Genomic DNA, 19137 nt, shown 5'->3' on the forward strand with positions numbered 1-19137 from the left:
TGTATGCAAGCTGGCGGACAACATTTAAGGAATTTACCAAGCTAATACCGTAAGTTTTGAAGTAAAATTAAATCGATTTTCGCATTTCTCGTCAAAAATATTGTTCGTAGTTTCAAAGCTGCATATTTTCTAAAATAATGGATCGATTTTCAAAAAGTAAGAATCGATGTATAGAGAATTAAAAGCCCTTTCTAATGACCCCCACTTGACTCCCATTCCCATTTAAAAAAAATTGGGGGATGGCACCCCCACTTAGGGGGTTGAAGATTTTGCTATGCTTTTTTCGCCAAAAGTTGTCCCCCTCAGAAGCAAACTTTACCTGTTTTTGGATTTTGCCGAAAAGTTCATTACTACCCTGTAATGTCTTGCGGTAAGTTTTCGAGGGGCTACCCTGTATATGCTGTCTATTTTAATCCAACTAGAAGATGCTTAATTGTCGATACACAGCGAACTGTCGGAAATCTTACGATTATAACCGATTATGCACCGAGAGGCATGTTAGAAACAAAAATATAATCGTCATGAAAACGAATAATTATGTTATACAGGGTGTTTTAAGTACGTGGCCAGACTTCAATGGTGACTCTTTGAGTGATTTTAAGACGAAAACTTTATATAAATACAGGTCCGGTACTGCATCGTTTTCAAGATACAGTTTGTCAATTTTTTTTTAAAAATCGTTAGGCTATTTGGTTGAAATTTGGCAGTGATAGAAGGGGGTTAAGGAAAGTTTATGTAAACATAGATCCGGGTAGTGCTTCGTTTTCAAGATACCGGGTGTAAAACTTTTTTAAAAAATCATTTTTTCGTAAAAATCCTAATAATACTTTAACTGATTTTGTTGAAATATGGCAGTGTTATTTATGGTGGCGTCCCGTGGGTCCAAAATTTTTGACAAAAAAATGTGCGCCACTGTATTCTTAAAACTCTGATATTAAGCAAATAAAAATACAACTTTTTTGTCTCTTGAATTTTTTCGTATATCGCTTCCTTTTTGGAGAAGAAAAAATAAAAATTACTTTATTCCATAAAATAATAAAAAATTAAAACTACCAAAAACGGGGGTGTACTGTGTAAAGTGATTTTTTTCCAAAAAGGTAGCAAGATACAAAAAAATTCAAGAGACAAAAAAGTTGTATTTTTATCTGCTTACTATCAGACTTTTAAGAATACAGTTGCGCACATTTTTTTTGTCAAAAATTTTGGACCCACGGGACGCCACCATAAATAACACTGCCATATTTCAACAAAATCGGCTAAAGGATTATTAAGATTTTTACGAAATAATGATTTTTTAAAACAGTTTTACACCCGGTCTCTTGAAAACAAAGCACTACCCGGATCTATGTTTACATAAACTTTTCGCCTTAGAATCGCTCAAAGAATCACCCCTTAAAATTTGGCCATATACTTAAATAACATTCTATATGTCTCGGATATTTGACTTTATACAACAAATCTTCCCTACTATAGGTAAAAATGGCACATAAAGCCTATAACATATAATAATACATAATTTTTTATAATAGAAACGTTGTTACAAAAGTTTTAATATGCCTTATACACATTATTGTAGAGTTTAATAAGCCCATGTCTGTCAGAGTAGTATATACAGGGATGGCCAGAAGTACGGAATAAAATTCATATCTTTTGAATGAGTTAATTTTTTTAAAACACCGAAACACGTTAACTGATTTTGATTTTTTCCCATCTTTCGGTTATATAATAATTAATTTTTCTTCAACCCCCTAACCCCCAGCTACCCCTACTTTTTTTTTCAAATGGAAACATAAGGCATGAGGGGGCTCGTTGAAAAGCTTATAGAAAACCGAATCCAGCCATACCAAATAAAATAAGTTTTATTTTTTCAATAGCAAGGTTTTTAGGGTTGTATAAAACACCTACTTAACAAGTGAAATAAAATTTAATTATCTTCAGTGTTATCCTCCATGAATTTGCAAATAATGAATTTGAAATTGTACCCATCACTGCTAATCCAAAAAAGATATATTTTTTATGTTGCTTTACTTGCCAGGCTTACTGATTAATTTTTCGCTTTAGTTGTATATTGGAGTTTGAAAACGTTACTATTGTGTCAAAATCAAGTTATTTACTGAATTGCAATGGTAGGTAGGTCGGAAAAGCAACGTATCGAAATCTTGCGCGATTTATTTAATGCGAAATATCCCGAAAACCAAATATCGCAAGGGACAGTTAGTAAAATATTTCACAAATTTGAGGAACACGGTACAGTACAGACTTTACCCAAAACTGGACGGGCACGTGCTTTGAATGAAGAAAAGAAATTAGACATTGCATTAGAACTTGTTGAAAAACCTCATACTTCAACTGTTTGATTGGCCCGCAATCACGAGGCTTCTCAAACTGCAATTCAAATATTTCTGAAACAAGAGAAATACCACTATAAGGTATGTCTTGTCCAAGAGCTTTTGGAAGACGATTATGATAGGTGATTACAATTTTGTGAAGAAATGATGTGACGGTGTGACGACAATAATGGTTTTCAACGAGACGTACTTTTTTCGGATGAAGCTACGTTTTATTTAAATGGAGTGGTTAAAAGGCACAACTATCGCTTTTGGTCCCAGGAAAATCCACACTGGACATGCGAATCGCATACGCAACATCCACAGAAAGTTAATGTATGGGCAGGTATCATCAATCACATAATCTTGGGCCCATTCTTTTTTGAAGAAAATCTTACTGCCGCACGCTACCTGGATTTCCTAACATTTGACCTGATACCTGCTCTAGCTGTGATTTTCCCTCATGAAATTGATCTAGATATACCGAATGAAAGAATTTGGTTCCAACGAGATGGCGCTTCCCTACATTTTGGTATTGATGTTCGAAGATACTTAGATGAAATGTTTCCAAATCGCTGGATTGGTAGACGGGGTACAGTTGTATGGCCGCCAAGATCCCCCGACTTAACACCACTGGATTATTTTCTTTGGGGATATTTGAAAGAAAGAGTCTACTAGGACAGACCGGATAGGACGAAGATGCATAATTTACCAGCTGAAGTAATTCAGAATGGTGTGGACAGCATTACTATCGTCTTGGAGAATGTCAAATAGTGAATGGAGGGCATTTTCAGCATTTGCGACGTTGAGTTTATTTTTGTAAATTATCTATTTGTTTCAAATTTCTAAATGAAAAAAAACATGTGTTTATTTGGTATGGCTGGATTCGGTTTTTTATAAGCTTTTCAACGAGCCTCCTCATGCCTTATGTTTCCATTTGAAAAAAAGTAGGGGTAGCTGGAGGTTAGGGAGTTGAAGAAAAATTAATTGTTATATCACCGAAAGATGGGAAAAAATCAAAATCAGTTAACGTGTTTCGGCGTTTTAAAAAAAAGACTCATTCAAAAGATATGAATTTTATTCCGTACTTCTGGCCATCCCTGTATATCCGTTGGTATTCTTTCAGATTCACAATTTTTCTGAACTTTAAATGATATCTGCAAATTTAAAAAGAGCTTTGAGAAGTATAAAACTATTCTATGAATAAAAATTATTTTTTGATAATCTCCATTACTGCTTTAAACAAATTCAAAGCTTTTTTTAATATTTCAACTAGTATGAATAATACAATAGTAATAAATAGTTATCCAAAATGAAAACTAAAAATGGTGTATCTGAATATTCATTCAAAATCATATTCCCGCTATATTGAAATTGGTAAAAAAATCAAAGAAATATCTGCTATCGGCTACAAAGAGATCTTTTTATTTCCACATTTTACTTGCGATTTTTTCATCAGGTGGCGTCCCTTCTAGTATAGAATTAATAAATATTAACGGAAAAAAAATATGTACCTATCATCAAATTTTTGGAAAAAAATCCATTTTTAGTGTCAAGGGCTTTGACCATTTGAATTTTACGAATTTCATATGAGGGACACTGCTTGATGAAACGTAGTTGCAATATCAGTAGTTAGGAATATTGTCTGTTGGGTTAAAACGCTTTGCATACTTAGATTTTTGCAATCAAAGCAGATTGTTTGCCTTCGTTTCAAGAGATTAAAAAATTACAATGGACATTTCTCCATGAGGAAACAAAAGCTTATTAATTTTATATTTTATAAAAAAATATATAAAATTTAACACGTACTATGCTCACATTTTACTTTCCCCATCTTCGACTCTGCATATAAAATGTAGAAAGTAAACCGTTCTCAGGTTTCAAACTTATGTCACGTTGCTGGCGCACTTAATTAAAATTAATAGTTAATTTTTGCACTTAAAAGTTGAAGGGTTTACAGCCCTAACTGAAATATAATGGGCATTTTCTCAAACGATGCGATATTTCACCTGGCAAGATTACGACAAACTAATTAAGTTAAGTGGGGAAAGGAATGTTAAAAAGGTACACGATAAAATAAGGCACACCCTTGAGAGAGGGCTACACACTCGGCCTTGCAGTACAGATTACCACGCTGGGATTTCAGTCGTGTTTTGAATAAGCGATTCACGACACACTTAGAAAAATTCATTTGGGCGGCGCAGGTGTGAATTTTAAATCAACTGTAAAGGCGTCCCCAGTTGGAATCTTCTTAGAGGGCGTATAGCTGGTGAAAATATTATTGGGGTCATTATCAGTCCCAAAGTTCAAGAAAATGTAATAAAGCAAATCCAAGCATAGCGCCCAACTGATCGTTTTACTTTTTTTTGAACGAAACTTTCTAGTAATCTATATTAGCTATTTAACAAGAGGGCCATAGCACTGCTTTGTACTTACTAGCAGAGAGTAACCTACTAAACTGTAAGTAATGACTAGTATCGCACTAGGTGAAAAGAAAAAGAACATTTACCTAATGATACTGTGGAAACAACTCTATGGGCTACATTACACCGATATTTAGTAAACAGCTAAAATCATACTTCTGCCGACACAAAATATGTCATAAATTGAATATTATTGTTACTCTATTCCTATTGTTCAATAGATATTGGGGATGTAACGTATTTTGGTGACGGTCGGTTCGGACGTTACTGGTAAACTACTACTATACCAACTCTAAACGGAATGTTAATATGCAATTTGAATGCTAATTTACAATATTTATAGGCGTCACTGATGTTCCTGCTTGGGCGCCTAATTTTGTGACGACCCTTGATTACTATTTTCTCGGCAGTGGTGGTCGGCAACCGGCGGCGGCGAGTGACGTCACAGGAATGTACTCCGGATTATAATCTTTTTGTTCGGTTAGTCTCGGGCGCCATTTTCCCTATCTTTTACGCGGGAGAAACTCCACGTGAACCTTACCCTCAGTTTGGAGTAGTCAGGTAGCTACAGTGAAGAAAGTTTAATTCCAGGGGCCGGTTATATTTCTCTTACTTTATAATCAAAAGTTGTTCTCTGAGTGTAGTGTTATTTTACTTTTTAAATAAACGGATTTATCAGTGTAGATCTCAAAAAGATAGTAAGATATTTTACTGATCGGAATTTATCAATCTTATCTGCATTAAAAATGAATACGACTTTCCAGTCGTAGTATATTTATTTATTTATTTTATATTACTAAGGCCTACGGAAATTGAAACAATCAAAAGCAAAATGGATTCTACTTACAATTTTATAAACAATTAAAATCAGAAATGCAAAAGTAATTTATAAGTGGTATGAATAAAATAAAATTGGTTAGAGCAATTATTTGCGACGGAATTAAAAATGCTTATTCGGTGTTTTCGGAAATTAAGCGGGGTTTCAACCAGCCAAGGAGAAAAGCGAAGCAATGCAATGCACAACGGGCATAAATAAGCAAACGGTAATCAGGAAAAGGACTTGTTTGGTTCACAGGAATCAAAGTCTGATCCAGGTGCACGTTCGGTTGCGTGACGGGTGACAGATTTCTCCCGGAAGGGGTGGGGTACCCAGCCAAACTTCAAAGGTCTATCCGTCGATGCAAGGCCGACACACAACGTCTTCCACTGACGGTGGGCTAGCCAGCCAAACCAGCAGTTTCAGTTATTATGCCTTAGAGCGTTTATCAAGCTTGGGCGGTGGGATGCCCAGCCAAACCGTCGCCGACAACGCTTCTGCCATACAGTCAGATACCTTCACGTCTTCCACTGGTGGTGGGATATTCAGCTAAACCATCGCCGACAGCACTGCTGCCGTACGAACCTGCCCTCAACGTCTTCCACTAGCGGTGGGATACCCAGCCAAACAAACAGTTCGGTTAATGTGACCAACACCGTTCATCGAATGAGGGCGGTGGGCTTCGCCGCCGACAACGCTGTGGTCGTACTGTCTTACCAGAGTTCAAATTCGGTCAGACTTACCATAGCAGGACAGCTGAACATAGGAAAATACAATTTGCTTACTTATTCCGGATGATTGCTAGCGACGGCTAACTCCTTGGGTCGGATGGCGGTGGCAGGTCTTCGGTAGGGTCCTTGGAGTGATCTTGGAGATCTTCGAGTTCTGGCAGCGGACTGCCTATTTTTGGTCAGGAAAACTGGTTTTATTGTCTCGATCCCTCTTGATTAGCGGGAGTCGTGGTGGGATCATGCGCGTGGCACTCGGCAGAGTGGGACAAACGTACGGTTTCACTCGACGCGCAGATAATTGCTCTTAACCAATTAAGCTAATTAATAAAATAATAGGCAAAAGCCTTGCATAAAACGGAAACTAAAACTAGTTCATTACAGTACAAAGCAACGAGTATCAATGACATTCAAGATACGACATACATTTTGTGGGCTATGTCTCACCCACACTGAAAACGTGTATGTAGATTGACATCCAGACAGCTAATTCGTTACTCGATTTGTGATATACCAATATCCGGTCTATGCCTGGTGTTCAGCTGATTAATGATCTGTAGTGGATTTTGGGATGCAATGCTGGATGGAACATGTAGCTGTTTCCCACAATATTCTACCTTCACATAAATTTCAAAGTAGAAGTTTCCTGGGTATCTGACTTGCTAACTCTAACGTCAGGTGTCGAAAAGATTTGTCCAGTTTATTGTGGGATCTAAAAGAGGAAACAGCTCAGGGATGGGTTTGTGGGATGAGAACAGAAATCTCTTGGATACGAACATTTCGAAAAGATATATGAACCAGCATGCACACAGAAAATCAAACGGCTTTACGTTCGCTTTTACTCCACAAAATTACCCTCTCGCGGCGCTCAAGTCGATATCCTTATGCCAATGTCTCTGTTGGGACATGATAATCGTCTGAAACTGACCTAGAATCCTGGCAACAATAATGTGATGGGAAATAAAAGGGCAGATATGTTGTTATATCCAAAGCAGTATGGGACGTTTTCGGGTTACCACATATTACTTAAAACAAGATCTATTAACAACTGGGGTCTGAGGGTTAATTTACACTAAGAGGTTGCGAGAGAAAGAAAACAAGTAGTTATTACAAATCGGTTCTTTACTCCCAATTGTCCTGGTAGGCCACGCATATAAAATCTCTACAAAATTACTAGAAGGAAAAAGGTCTTACTCTAATGAGCCATCTTCCCCAGAGTCCACTAACGACCCTGAGTATCGAGTATCTAACTTTCGATACTAAAGAACGACTGCCTGCTTCACTTGCACTCGCTTCCCCCGATGCTTCCTATTTTTTCCGTACCCTACTTAAATGTCAAAATGGCAAGAAAAGTAGTGCAAGTTGCTTTTACTTTACTCATCAAAAACCGATAAAGAAGCAGACCCAGTTTAACTGTTCAATTTGTTAATAATGCAAAATTGCATTACTTATATTCTATTCTATCACGCGAACTCGCTATGGGACCTATAGTATAGGGGGTTAGGTGCACGGGAATGTGCTAGATAGTACAACAGCGTGATGTTATTTTCATAGCGCAACGCTGGAGCGTTGCGCTATGGTGGACATCTTGACAAGCACCTTACTGACTGAATCTGGGAATCGTACTAATCATAGCCTCGTTGCTCGCTGTTAGTGTGTATTGGTATTCCATAAGGCAAGAAATCGTGTAACGATTCCTCGACAGAACAGCCACTCGATTACTACGATTACTAGCAAGTAACGATTCTTTAGTAACAAATCATTACAATATTGACGTCACTATTGTACATAATCATTGATTCAGTATTACGCTGTCAATTTTACGACTTACCTCAAGCCGTTATTTTATTCGTAATCTGTACGAAAATGGCTGTTCCTAGCAAAGTTTTAAGAGATAAGATTTGCGGTTTGTCAGAAACTTGCAAATTAACTAATAGAGTAATAATTATTGTAATATTGTCTTTATTACACACTAGATGACAACAACTCGAAAACTAATATTTATAACAAAATAATAAGCACTTTTTAATAAAACTAATAGGTACATTAACCTGTTTTCTGCCCTAAGTAACTTCAGACTGATGTACTCGCATGACTTAGCAATGGTTCTTTTGTGTATTACAGAAAATGTGTTACAGGTTTTTTAATAAAACTTATAAAAGGAGTTCACCATTATTTTCTCAATACATACCCTTACATATGCAAATGGAGATGTAAAAATGTCATATTTCTGATACAGAGGGAAAAATAATTTCTTGTTTATAAAATGTTACGTTATGTAACGAAGAAACTACGCCTTTTAGGACATAATGTCCATAGGAACTTTTTCCTTAGCGTTAATTACCGAATCACCTTCTACTATTAGAACGAACTTAAAACCATTATTTGTACAAGAACAATTCAATTTAGAAAAAAGCACAAAAATATGTTTTCACAAAATTTAATGTATACGTGTTTCGAATAGTGCAATGGCGCAGTAACTTTTTTTTAATAAAAAACAGTATTTCTTGCACGTTTTAAGTCTCCCAGGGATTGTTATATAAAACTATTATCGTCTTTACGTTGATCTAAAGAATTCGATATTTTCGTCTTTGTGACTGTACATGCTGATTCACTATATTTTGACAGCCCCCTTTCACTTTTTTATTTTAAGAGTTATGAAAAAATGTGTTGCAAAAGTTGCACGATTTTTTATGAATTTTTCGAAAATGATAATAGAAAAACAAATGAAGTCCAAACAAAATGACCGCGGATGCTAACTTTATTAATTTAAATGGAACACCCTGTATATTTTTGCATATTTGGATAAAATGTTCCATATCAAGCATAGGGTTTGTTGGGTCCATCTCTAACAATAAGCGAGATAATATTAAAAAACGAAAAGAAGCTTTTTTATTAAGAAAATAAAAGATCTTGTAATTGTTATTAGACCTTCTTCAGGCATTTCTGTCTTTTTTCCAATTACGTAAGGATTTAGATTTAGTTGCAATATATTTTGACATATCGGACATTGATACGGTCCATCATGCGTACAGGTATTTCAACTAAATCGCACTAATTAGACAGTGATTGTGACTGGTAGTAATGTAATGATAACATTGTTATTGATTGATAGTTTGTATTATTATCTAATTAAAATGGGTTACACAGAAGTAGAAAATTGAGATATTATTAGGATTTAAAATAGAATGTGGAGAATAACTTACTCTATTTTAATTCCTATAATATTTCAATTTGTGCCATCCATTTTAATTAAATAATAATACAAACTGTCAGACAGCAACAATGTTGTTATAACATATACTATATCAATGTCCAATATGTCAAAATATGTATGTTGCAAATAAATCTAAATCTATACATAATTGGAAAAAAGGCAGATATGCCTGAAAAAGATCTAACAATTACAAGATATTTTATTTTCTTAATAAAAAACATTCATTTCCTTTTTTGATATTATCTCGCTTATTGTTAGAGATGGACCCAACAAACCCTATATGACTATGCTCAACAAGGAACGTTCTATTTAAAATAACAAAGTTAGCATTCGCGGCCATTTTGTTTGGACTTCATTTGTTTTTCTACTATCATTTTCGAAAAATTCATAAAAAATCGTGCAACTTTTGTAATTTACATTTTTTTATAACTCTTACAACAAAAAAGTTAAAGGGGGGGGGGGGTTCAAAATACAGTGAATCACTGAATCACTCTGTACATACAAAAAATTAGGCAAATTCACAAAAAATTACATAATAAGCAACTGTATTTATGAGTATTTCCCATAGCTCTAGTGGTTTTCTGCGTAGAGGTTTGGTCCATGCTATGATCTTTTCAGCCTAATAATACTGGATTATAAATCATAGTACGAAAACAAATGAAGTCCAAACAAAATATTTGGATAGAACGTTTCCTGTAGAGCATAGCCATATAGGGTCATATATGTTGGGTCTATCTCTAACAATAAGTAAGATATTTTTAAAAAACGAAAAGAAGGTTTTTTATTAAGAAAATAATACATCTTGTAATTGTTAGTCCTCTTTCAGGCATTTCTGCCTTTTTTCCAATTACGTAAGGATTTACAGATTTAGTTATAATATATTTTGACAGATTGGACATTGATACGGTCCAAAATGCGTATAGGTAATGTAACGAAATCTCACTAATTTTGCCGTGAGAGGTCTAATTACTCATGGACATATATGGTAGGTCGTGACAGTGACAGGTAGTAATGTATTGACAACATTGCTATTGATTGACAGTATGTATTATTATTTAATTAAAATAGATTACACAGAAGTAGAAAATTATTTAAAATTAAAATAGAGAAAGGAGAAGAACTTTGCTTTATTTTAATTCCTATAATATTTCAATTTTCTAGTACTGTGTAACCCATTTTAATTAAATAATAATACAAACTGTAAAACAATAACAATGTTGTCATGAAATTACGTAATTGGAAAAAGGCAGAAATGCCTGAAAAAGGTTTAACAATTACAAGATGTCTTATTTTCTCAATAAAAAACCTTCTTTTCGTTTTTCAATATTATCTCGCTTATTGTTAGAGATTAACTCAATAAACCCTATATGACTATGCTCGACAGAGAACATTCTATCCAAATATGTAAAAATATACAGGGTGTTCCATTTAACTTAACAAAGTTAACATCCGCGGCCATTTTGTTTGGACTTCGTTTGTTTTCCTACTATCATTTTCGAAAAACTTATAAAAACTCGTACAACTTTTGTATTTAACATTTTTTTATAACTCTTAAAACAGAAAAGTTAAAGGGGGGTCAAAATATAGTCAATCATCACCCTGTACTAAATCGTGAAAAATTATTTTATTAATATCTCGTCTTTTTTGAGGGTTTTCTTCATATTAATAAGCTTATATTAATTTTTTTATGAATATTTGTTCGTCAATTCCAAATCAGATAAACCTCCTTAATAGTCGGTCAGTTGCCCCCAAACATGGGTAACTTCTTTTAGCTGGATTTTCCTCGCGAACGAACACCGTAAATGAGTTTATAGATCAGATTCGAATGTTGAGTAAAATCGGAAATGCACTAGCGATATGCTGTATATTTTTATTAAATCAGTATATTTATTATCATAATACATAATACATCTAAATAAGTAATGTTATTGTATTCATTACGTTGAACCTTTAAATTGAACTGATATATTTACCTTGAAGACAGTAGTTTATCAATACATTCAATTAATCAATTTTCTGGTAGCATCTCAATGCCCCGAGAACAGATTGGCCTCAACAAAACACGTATATTTTATGTATCCGAGAAAACAAAATCTACTTTCTACATATTCCCAAGTTAAATTTGTGAAAACACCCCCAGGAAGGATACATTCAACAAGGCCCCGCTATCGATCTGCAGATAAATTAGTATTCCGCGCTCTCTCCCGATCTTCTTTACATTACAAGCTTCAAATAAAAGTCACTTGTTATTGCCTTATGTTTACGTTTGCGTCGCACTCTTCGCATTTTGTTTTGGATACTCCGTGTAGTTTTAGCCTCTTTAAATCCGGTTCCCGACGTTTCATTTTTCAGCAGATTAAAGGCGAAGGGGATATTTACCTCCTTTATGCAATTTTTAAATTATCTTCTTCCTTTCCTCCTTCGGCTTCCAAAGGTCTCTGTATTAATGCGGATTTATAATTTAAAGAGAAAATGAATGATATTGGTAGATGTAACTATAATTTTTGTCAGAGTAATACAAAAATATACAGGGTGATTCAGGTTTTAAGGCACAAACTGAAATGGGTGATAGATCTTATCATTTTAAGCAAAAAAGTTTATATAAACATGAGTCCGATCTCGATCAGTAGCGGAGCTACAGGGGGTCAAAGTTTATTTATTTTTTTCTATTAATTAAAATAAAAAATGGTAAAATGTATGTATGAACCATTTAACCAACTTTAAAACCTTAAAACAACTTGATCCTCTACCTTCTGTATCGATCCCCGCTACTGATCCAAATTCGACTCATGTTTAAAAACATTGCAATTTTAGTACAATTTATTGCATTTTTAACGAATTTTGTCCAAGAATAAAATTTAAGCGGAACAGGCAAAATTAACATGTTTTAGAACGGATATGCTTATTTATCTCGAAAACGGTTGTTTTCTCGAACAAAATTGAAAAGCAAAAAAACCTTCTAAATTGAACTAGCCACCCAATTTGCTAACTGGAAGATGTCAGAGGCGTACTACGAAAAAGTTTGGGGGGGATAAAGAAGCCTCAACCCCCCAAAAACGTATCACCCTGTAGATTTAAAAAATCTTTAAAATGTTTGAAATGATGTCCTTATAGGAAGTATTAACCACACCAAATTTTAAATTGATATTTTGAAAAGTGAGCGAGATATTTTAATTAATAGAAAAAAATAAATAAACTTTGACTCCCTGTAGCTCCGCTACTGATCGAGATCGGACTCATGTTTATACAAACTTTTTTGCTTAAAATCATAAGATCTATCACCCATTTCAGTTTGTGCCTTAAAACCTGAATCACCCTGTATAAATACACACTCTATTAAAAGTACTTAAATTACATCGTGAAAAGATTAAAATAAGACGACGGCGACGTGTCTATAAAAAGAATTATGTTTTCTTATCATAACAGCCATTATTTTCCTTCTGTAGAGAATATTACAGGTATGACCGGACCGTAGTGTCGCAATTTTGGAAAGATGTTACACCACTGGTATCTTTGTTATTACAACCTTTAAAATGGTATAAGTTGTTAAGATTTATTTTAAATTTTTTTCGTGTTATTAAAATATTGCACTGTTAAAATTAAAAAATTCAGTTCTGTCTTTTTGGGCGATGTAGGTAATTATTATTTACCTCTTAGATTTGTACCTGCATTTAGGTTACTTTTAATTAATTATAAAACAGTGCTGCAGTGATGAACTAGTGAAAATTGTGAAAATTCATTGCAAGTACGGAGAGTGTGTAGCTGAGACTGTCAGCAAATTAAGTGGAATTTTCGGTTGAAGGAACGCTCCGAATGAAACAACTAAAAAGACTAGTTGCCAAATTTGAGGAAACTGATTCGGTTGCAAACAATAAAAATACAGGTTGACCATCTCGTACTGGCCGTTAACATCGCGGTGTCTGGTAGACTTCGTGCCAGTATTTATGTAAGAAAACAATATAAATAAACATGACTAGTTCTCGCAAAACCGTTAATTATTCCGAACCAGATTTTGAAGAAATTTATATGCAATGGTATAAGGAAGCGATATTGAACTTGACGATGACGTTTATATACCAAGCGATTACGACTCAGAAAGTGAACAGGAAGTAAGTGATGAGGAAGAAGGATGAGAAGATACTGAAAAGGAAGAAGAGGTGATGAAGAAGGGGAAGCCAGTGATTCTAATGGAAATAATAGGGCTGCATTTGTCCATCCCGTATACATAGAAAAACATCTTACATGTGCATCATATGCAAAAAAAAACAGTTTGTTTGCAGTGCTCAAGGATATGCTGTATCAATTGTAGCAACCCTGATGATTCCGATGACTGATTTGACCCTCTGCACGAATTGTTATTTTTGAGTTTGGAAGTCATTTCTTTAGTTTTTACTATAAGCTAAGTTTTATTAAACGAAAATATAGACTTAAATTTTTTATTTTATTTTGATATTTAAATTTATTAAAAATTATATAAACTTGTTATTTTTTTAATAAATCTTTATATTTTTGCATTTTTCTTAGTGTAATGCACTTTTATTATTTATAATCAAATTAATATATTGCATATATAGCAGTGTTTATAATTTCATCACAATATTTGAAAATTTAAAAAAAGGCTAGATTTTTTTTAAATTGGAGTCTGAGAGACTCAATGTCAGTCAAAGTGTTCGGAAAAGGAAGGTCAGCGGTTAAGGGTTAAGATTCAGCTAACCCATTGACACCAGACGACCAATTAATGCACCCGACATTTATTGATTTGTTGGCGAATCAACAAGTTGACGCTGAGATGCTAAGAAAATCATCTTTAGTAACGAGGCGTATTTTCATCTCTATTAGTGGGTATGTGAAGAAGCAATCTGTCGAATTTGGGGCAGAGAGAATCCTTGGGTCTTTCAAGAACGACCACTGTAAAAAAGAGTGATAGTGTGGTGTGGATTTTACATTGGTGCAGTGTCTGTCAATAGAGAACGATATCGCGAGATGCTATCGAAATTTTTGTAACCTCATTTGGAGGGCATGGATTTGGATGACATGTAGTTCCAGTAGGATGGTATTACCTACCATACGGTACGTGTACCTATCTACTTGTTACGGCAGAAATTTAATGGACAACTCATCTCACGCAACAGTGAAGTGACTTGGCCATGAAACTTTTTCCTATGAGGACTAGTAAAGTTCAATGTTTATTTTACTCAAATGAATACTATTCCTGATTAAAGGCAAAAGAAGTATGCCAAATGAGTAGTGGAGAACATCTGTCCGATATCCTTTTTGATATTTAATGGCAATGTCCACATTTTAAAAACATGTAAAAGCTTTTCCAACTTTTTAATTGATAATTTTTTTTCCCCCATGTATATATTTACTATTGATATTAAATCTGGTGTTATATGCTTATAGCCTACCTCTGAGAATGTTTTTTTTTTTGGTTTTATAAGCATTCTGTAGAATTCATTAAAACTTTAAGTAAATACACCTATATCGCAAAAAGCAAATCTGATTTGGTTAACCATCCCATTTCCAATAAATTTATTTGTCAGTTCAATTGATGTGAGTCATTTTCTTATACTTATTTTTTTTATGAGTATTATAAAGATTTAATTTGGAAATAAAATTAATAGAAGGCGAAAAAACCAGACCTAAATGAAAATATTAGGTCTTTACGTTAGCTTTATGCAAATTCCCTCAGATGCTGTTATGTATATAAGTAAACAAGAACTAGCATTTCGCGGGCATGATGAAGGCACTGCTTCTTTAAATCCCCAAGGGGTTTACTCATCGCTTTAGTTCTGCAGTTTTGAAGTTTGTCTGCAACATAAGTATCAAATCTGCTTTTAAGCTTTAGGTAATTTTATAAACATTTATTAAATGCCTTTTATATCTATCAGAATTAAATAGTTTATAAGTTTTTCGTTGGTATTATATTGTAAAATTAATTAATCTGAAAATGGAAGGAGGAGTAGCTGTAGATTTATGGTAGCCACCCTGGGGGTGGCCTAGGATCACTTTAAGATTTCTAGATGGGATGTACTAAAGATGTACAGGAATATAGAAAGATTTACATAATTTGCCACTGATGAAAATGTAGTGGTTACAAGTACAGGGTGATTCACTATATTTTGTCCCCCCCAATAACTTTTTTGTTTCTAAAGCTATAAAAAAATGTGAAATATAAAAGTTGCACGATTTTTTATGAAATTTTCGAAAATGATAGTAGTAAAACAAATGAAGTGCAAACAAAATGGTCACCCTGTACATTTTTACATATTTGGATAAAACGTTCCCTGTCGAGCATAGTCATATAGGGTTTGTTGAATCCATCTCTAACAATAAGCGAGATAATTTTAAAAAACGAAAAGAAAGTTTTTTAATAAGAAAATAAAATATCTTGTAATTGTTAGACCTCTTTTTTTAGTTTTATTTGCAATATATTTTCACATATCGGTTCCAAAATGCGTATAGGTATTTTAACAAAATCTCACTAATTAGGCCGAGAGGGGATATTTACTTATGGACAATGTTATATGGTAGTCCGTGACAATGATAGGTAATGTTATAACCATTCCCATAAACAGTAATCTAGTACTCTGCGGTCTGGAGATCTTGGAGGTCATCTAATAGGACCACCGCTGCTAATCCACCGCCTTGGAAACCTCTCCTTACTAGAGCGACATGTGTAGGAGCCCCATCATCCCAGTAGTATATTCGCATTTTCATGTTCAGAGGAACAGTCTCTAGTAGTACTTGTAATTAATTTTGTAAAAAATTTAAGTAGTGGTCTCCAGTAGGTCGATTTTCCAAAATGAAAGGGTCAGTCAAATAACTATCGATAGTACTACACTACACGTTTACCGAAAAAATTAGCTGAAAATTACTTTCGAGTGTTGCGTAAGGATTTTCATCTGACCTTACATGAGAGTTCCTAATATTAGTTATGCCATCACGGGTGAAAGTTGCTTCATCCGTAAAAAGTATGCAGGATACAACAGGATGGATGGACATTGATCCATCGATAAAACTCGATACGCTTAGCGTAATTTCCCTGTTGTAGGTGTTGTACTCTTTGTAAATGGTATTGATATTGGTCTTACTCGTGGAGAGTTTTTATTACTTTTTTGTGAATACCCAATTGAGTAGCATTTCTTCGTGAGCTGCATAATCTTCTATTAGACCCGGAATATTTTCTATTTCTAAATCTTGTCGATGAGCTAGTTAAGATATTATACTTGCACTGGGAAGCTTTGAGGTTTCGCACAGTTTATTGAAAACTCTAATAATACATTTTTTTCAAGACATCTGTAATGTAGAAACCGTTCACGATATTCTTCAACACATCCATTACAAAAACCATATACCCTGGTGAAAATAGATATTCAAGGTTACAATAATTCGTATAAAGCTGAAAATTGGTACGAATGTTGGGAACACCATTATAAATGAAATGTGAAAAGTCCCCATTGATCCCACATTGCAAAAAAAATTATTCAAGGTCAAAGTTCTTGAACCCAAATATGGGTTCTTTGCATTTTTCAGCCAAACGGTAATTTTTATCATAAAAATAAGTCGCACAAAAATTGTAGATCATGCAATTATTTATAAAAATTAACTACACTTTTTTTCCTAAGAATCACCATTTCTGAGATATAGCGATTCAAAAAGTTGAAAAAGTTGTGTTCTCCATAATATGCACACGTTTCCATGCCGCGCCACCTGTGAGGTAGTGTACTTGGCGCGTTTTTTTAACGTGGTTTCCCCGGTAGGCCGATTCCACGATCTATTGTGGTCCTGTTTAATTAAATAATATTGTATTAAATAAAAAATGGTACTATTGGAAATGATAAAAATTATCTAATGGAACTTCAAGTGCAATATCTTTTCCTTCTCTTCCTTCTTCTTCTTCTCTTCCTTCCTCTTCTTCCTGCTGGATACAAGTAAATTGTTCTAATAGCGATGCATCAGATGTCTCCTCGCTGATATGATAAGAATCCTCTTCTGATGGCGATTCAACATTGAAGGACGACTGGCCTTGACAACTGGTACATGCTAAGGAACAAAATAATCCAACTTTTTTGTAGCCGCACTTAGCACTACACCTCTTTTTGCAATTGCAAAAAATTGTATTAAGGAGTTTGTCCGCTGCAGGTGGGAGTAAAGTCTGAATTGGATTAACATCTAACTCCAGTCTTCTGGGTCCAGTTGATTACCAAGCCACACTTGAAGACAAGCTAATTACACTCGTTTATTGTTACGAGTAATTTTTTACAAAATATAAGTATCGAAACTTATCTAAGCAGGAAATTTTTTTGGCGCTCCATATACAGAAAGAAGAAAGCGAATTCCGTTGGTAATTATAGCTTGTTGAGTACAGTCACTCTTTTTAAAAACTTTAGCACAATTAACTAAATCTTGTTTTTCAAACAATTTAAAAACTGTTGTTTTAACCCTCCTGAAAATAGCTGATGTCGTATCGCAGCCAATTATTGCGTGTAAAAATAGTATGTGATTTTGGCATTTTGAAAAAGCAGATAAACTTTTGGATGAATATATTTCAGATCGCTGTTGAGCCTTTCCAGGTTTTAAAAAATAGATAATTGTTTCGGCTGGAGTTCGAGCAGTAAGTAATACCAATAAATCTTCACCAACAACAATAGTCGTATTTGTTGAGTTGAATTGTTCTATTGCTGTTTCAATTATCATATTATGGAGAACACAACTATTTCAACTTTTTGAATCGCTATTTCTCAGAAATGGTGATTCTTAGGAAAGAAGTGTAAGTACATTTTTTATAGATAACTACATGATCTACAATTTTTGTCTGACATATTTTTATGATAAAACTTATCGTTTGGCTGAAAAATGCTAAAAATATTTGCGAACTATATTTTTTTGCAGATGTGGGATCGATAGAGACTTCACATTTCATTTATAATGACATTCGTACCAATTTTCAGCTTTATGCGAATTATTGTAAGCTTACCTCTATTTTTTGAGCTACTTTGACTGGGTTAATAAACAAACACCATACTTTTTTAAATAAGTTCTTGGCGTTTTGTAACACTTTGATTGTACAAACGTGTAATGAAATGTTAAATTATTGCAACATAAAATGACACTGACAAATATCCTACTTTTAACTTGGAACACAACATATTCTGATTATAAATTTTTAAAATTTGTAATTACTCCATAACTTGAAAACAAATTAAAATTGCACAAAAATATTTGAGTTTTTTTTACTATTTTGAAGTGAAGAATCCATTGCTGGACTTTGGTGCGATCTCTCCACTCCTCCTGTATATTAAAACCCTAAGAGAAAAATTGTGTTAATGAAAATCCCCGGGATCGTAGCAATGTTCATCCACTGACAAAACTAAGGAAGCATATAAACCGAGTGTTCGAGATATTTGTGTCGATAAAGTAACACCCCACATCCGGAAACTAAGCCGTTTATGATATGTGGGCATGGGAACCTTTCCATTACAATAATTTAAACAGTAGTAGCGTTTATTATTGGAATGTACTTATGGAACATCCTGTATAATGTACTCCAGGAATTATATTCAGACAAAAATCTAGTAACTAGTTGCTGGACTTCGATAAGAAAGCCATTATTTAAAAAGTC

The 19137-nt window shown here is 34.1% G+C and overlaps 1 protein-coding gene across 1 annotated transcript in view; it reads right to left on the reverse strand.

Moving 5' to 3' along the window:
* LOC111692064 (integumentary mucin C.1-like) overlaps positions 1–16226 on the reverse strand; it is a 54672-nt gene extending 38446 nt beyond the window's left edge. Inside the window, exon 1 of the mRNA XM_023455764.1 lies at positions 16102–16226. Within this exon, the coding sequence (XP_023311532.1) occupies positions 16102–16226 (125 nt within the window). The remainder of the gene's footprint in view (positions 1–16101) is intronic.
* Positions 16227–19137: the final 2911 nt, after the last annotated feature.

This window comes from Anoplophora glabripennis, unplaced genomic scaffold (assembly GCF_000390285.2).
Source record: "Anoplophora glabripennis isolate ALB-LARVAE unplaced genomic scaffold, Agla_2.0 scaffold307, whole genome shotgun sequence".
NCBI classification, from domain to species: domain Eukaryota; kingdom Metazoa; phylum Arthropoda; class Insecta; order Coleoptera; family Cerambycidae; genus Anoplophora; species Anoplophora glabripennis.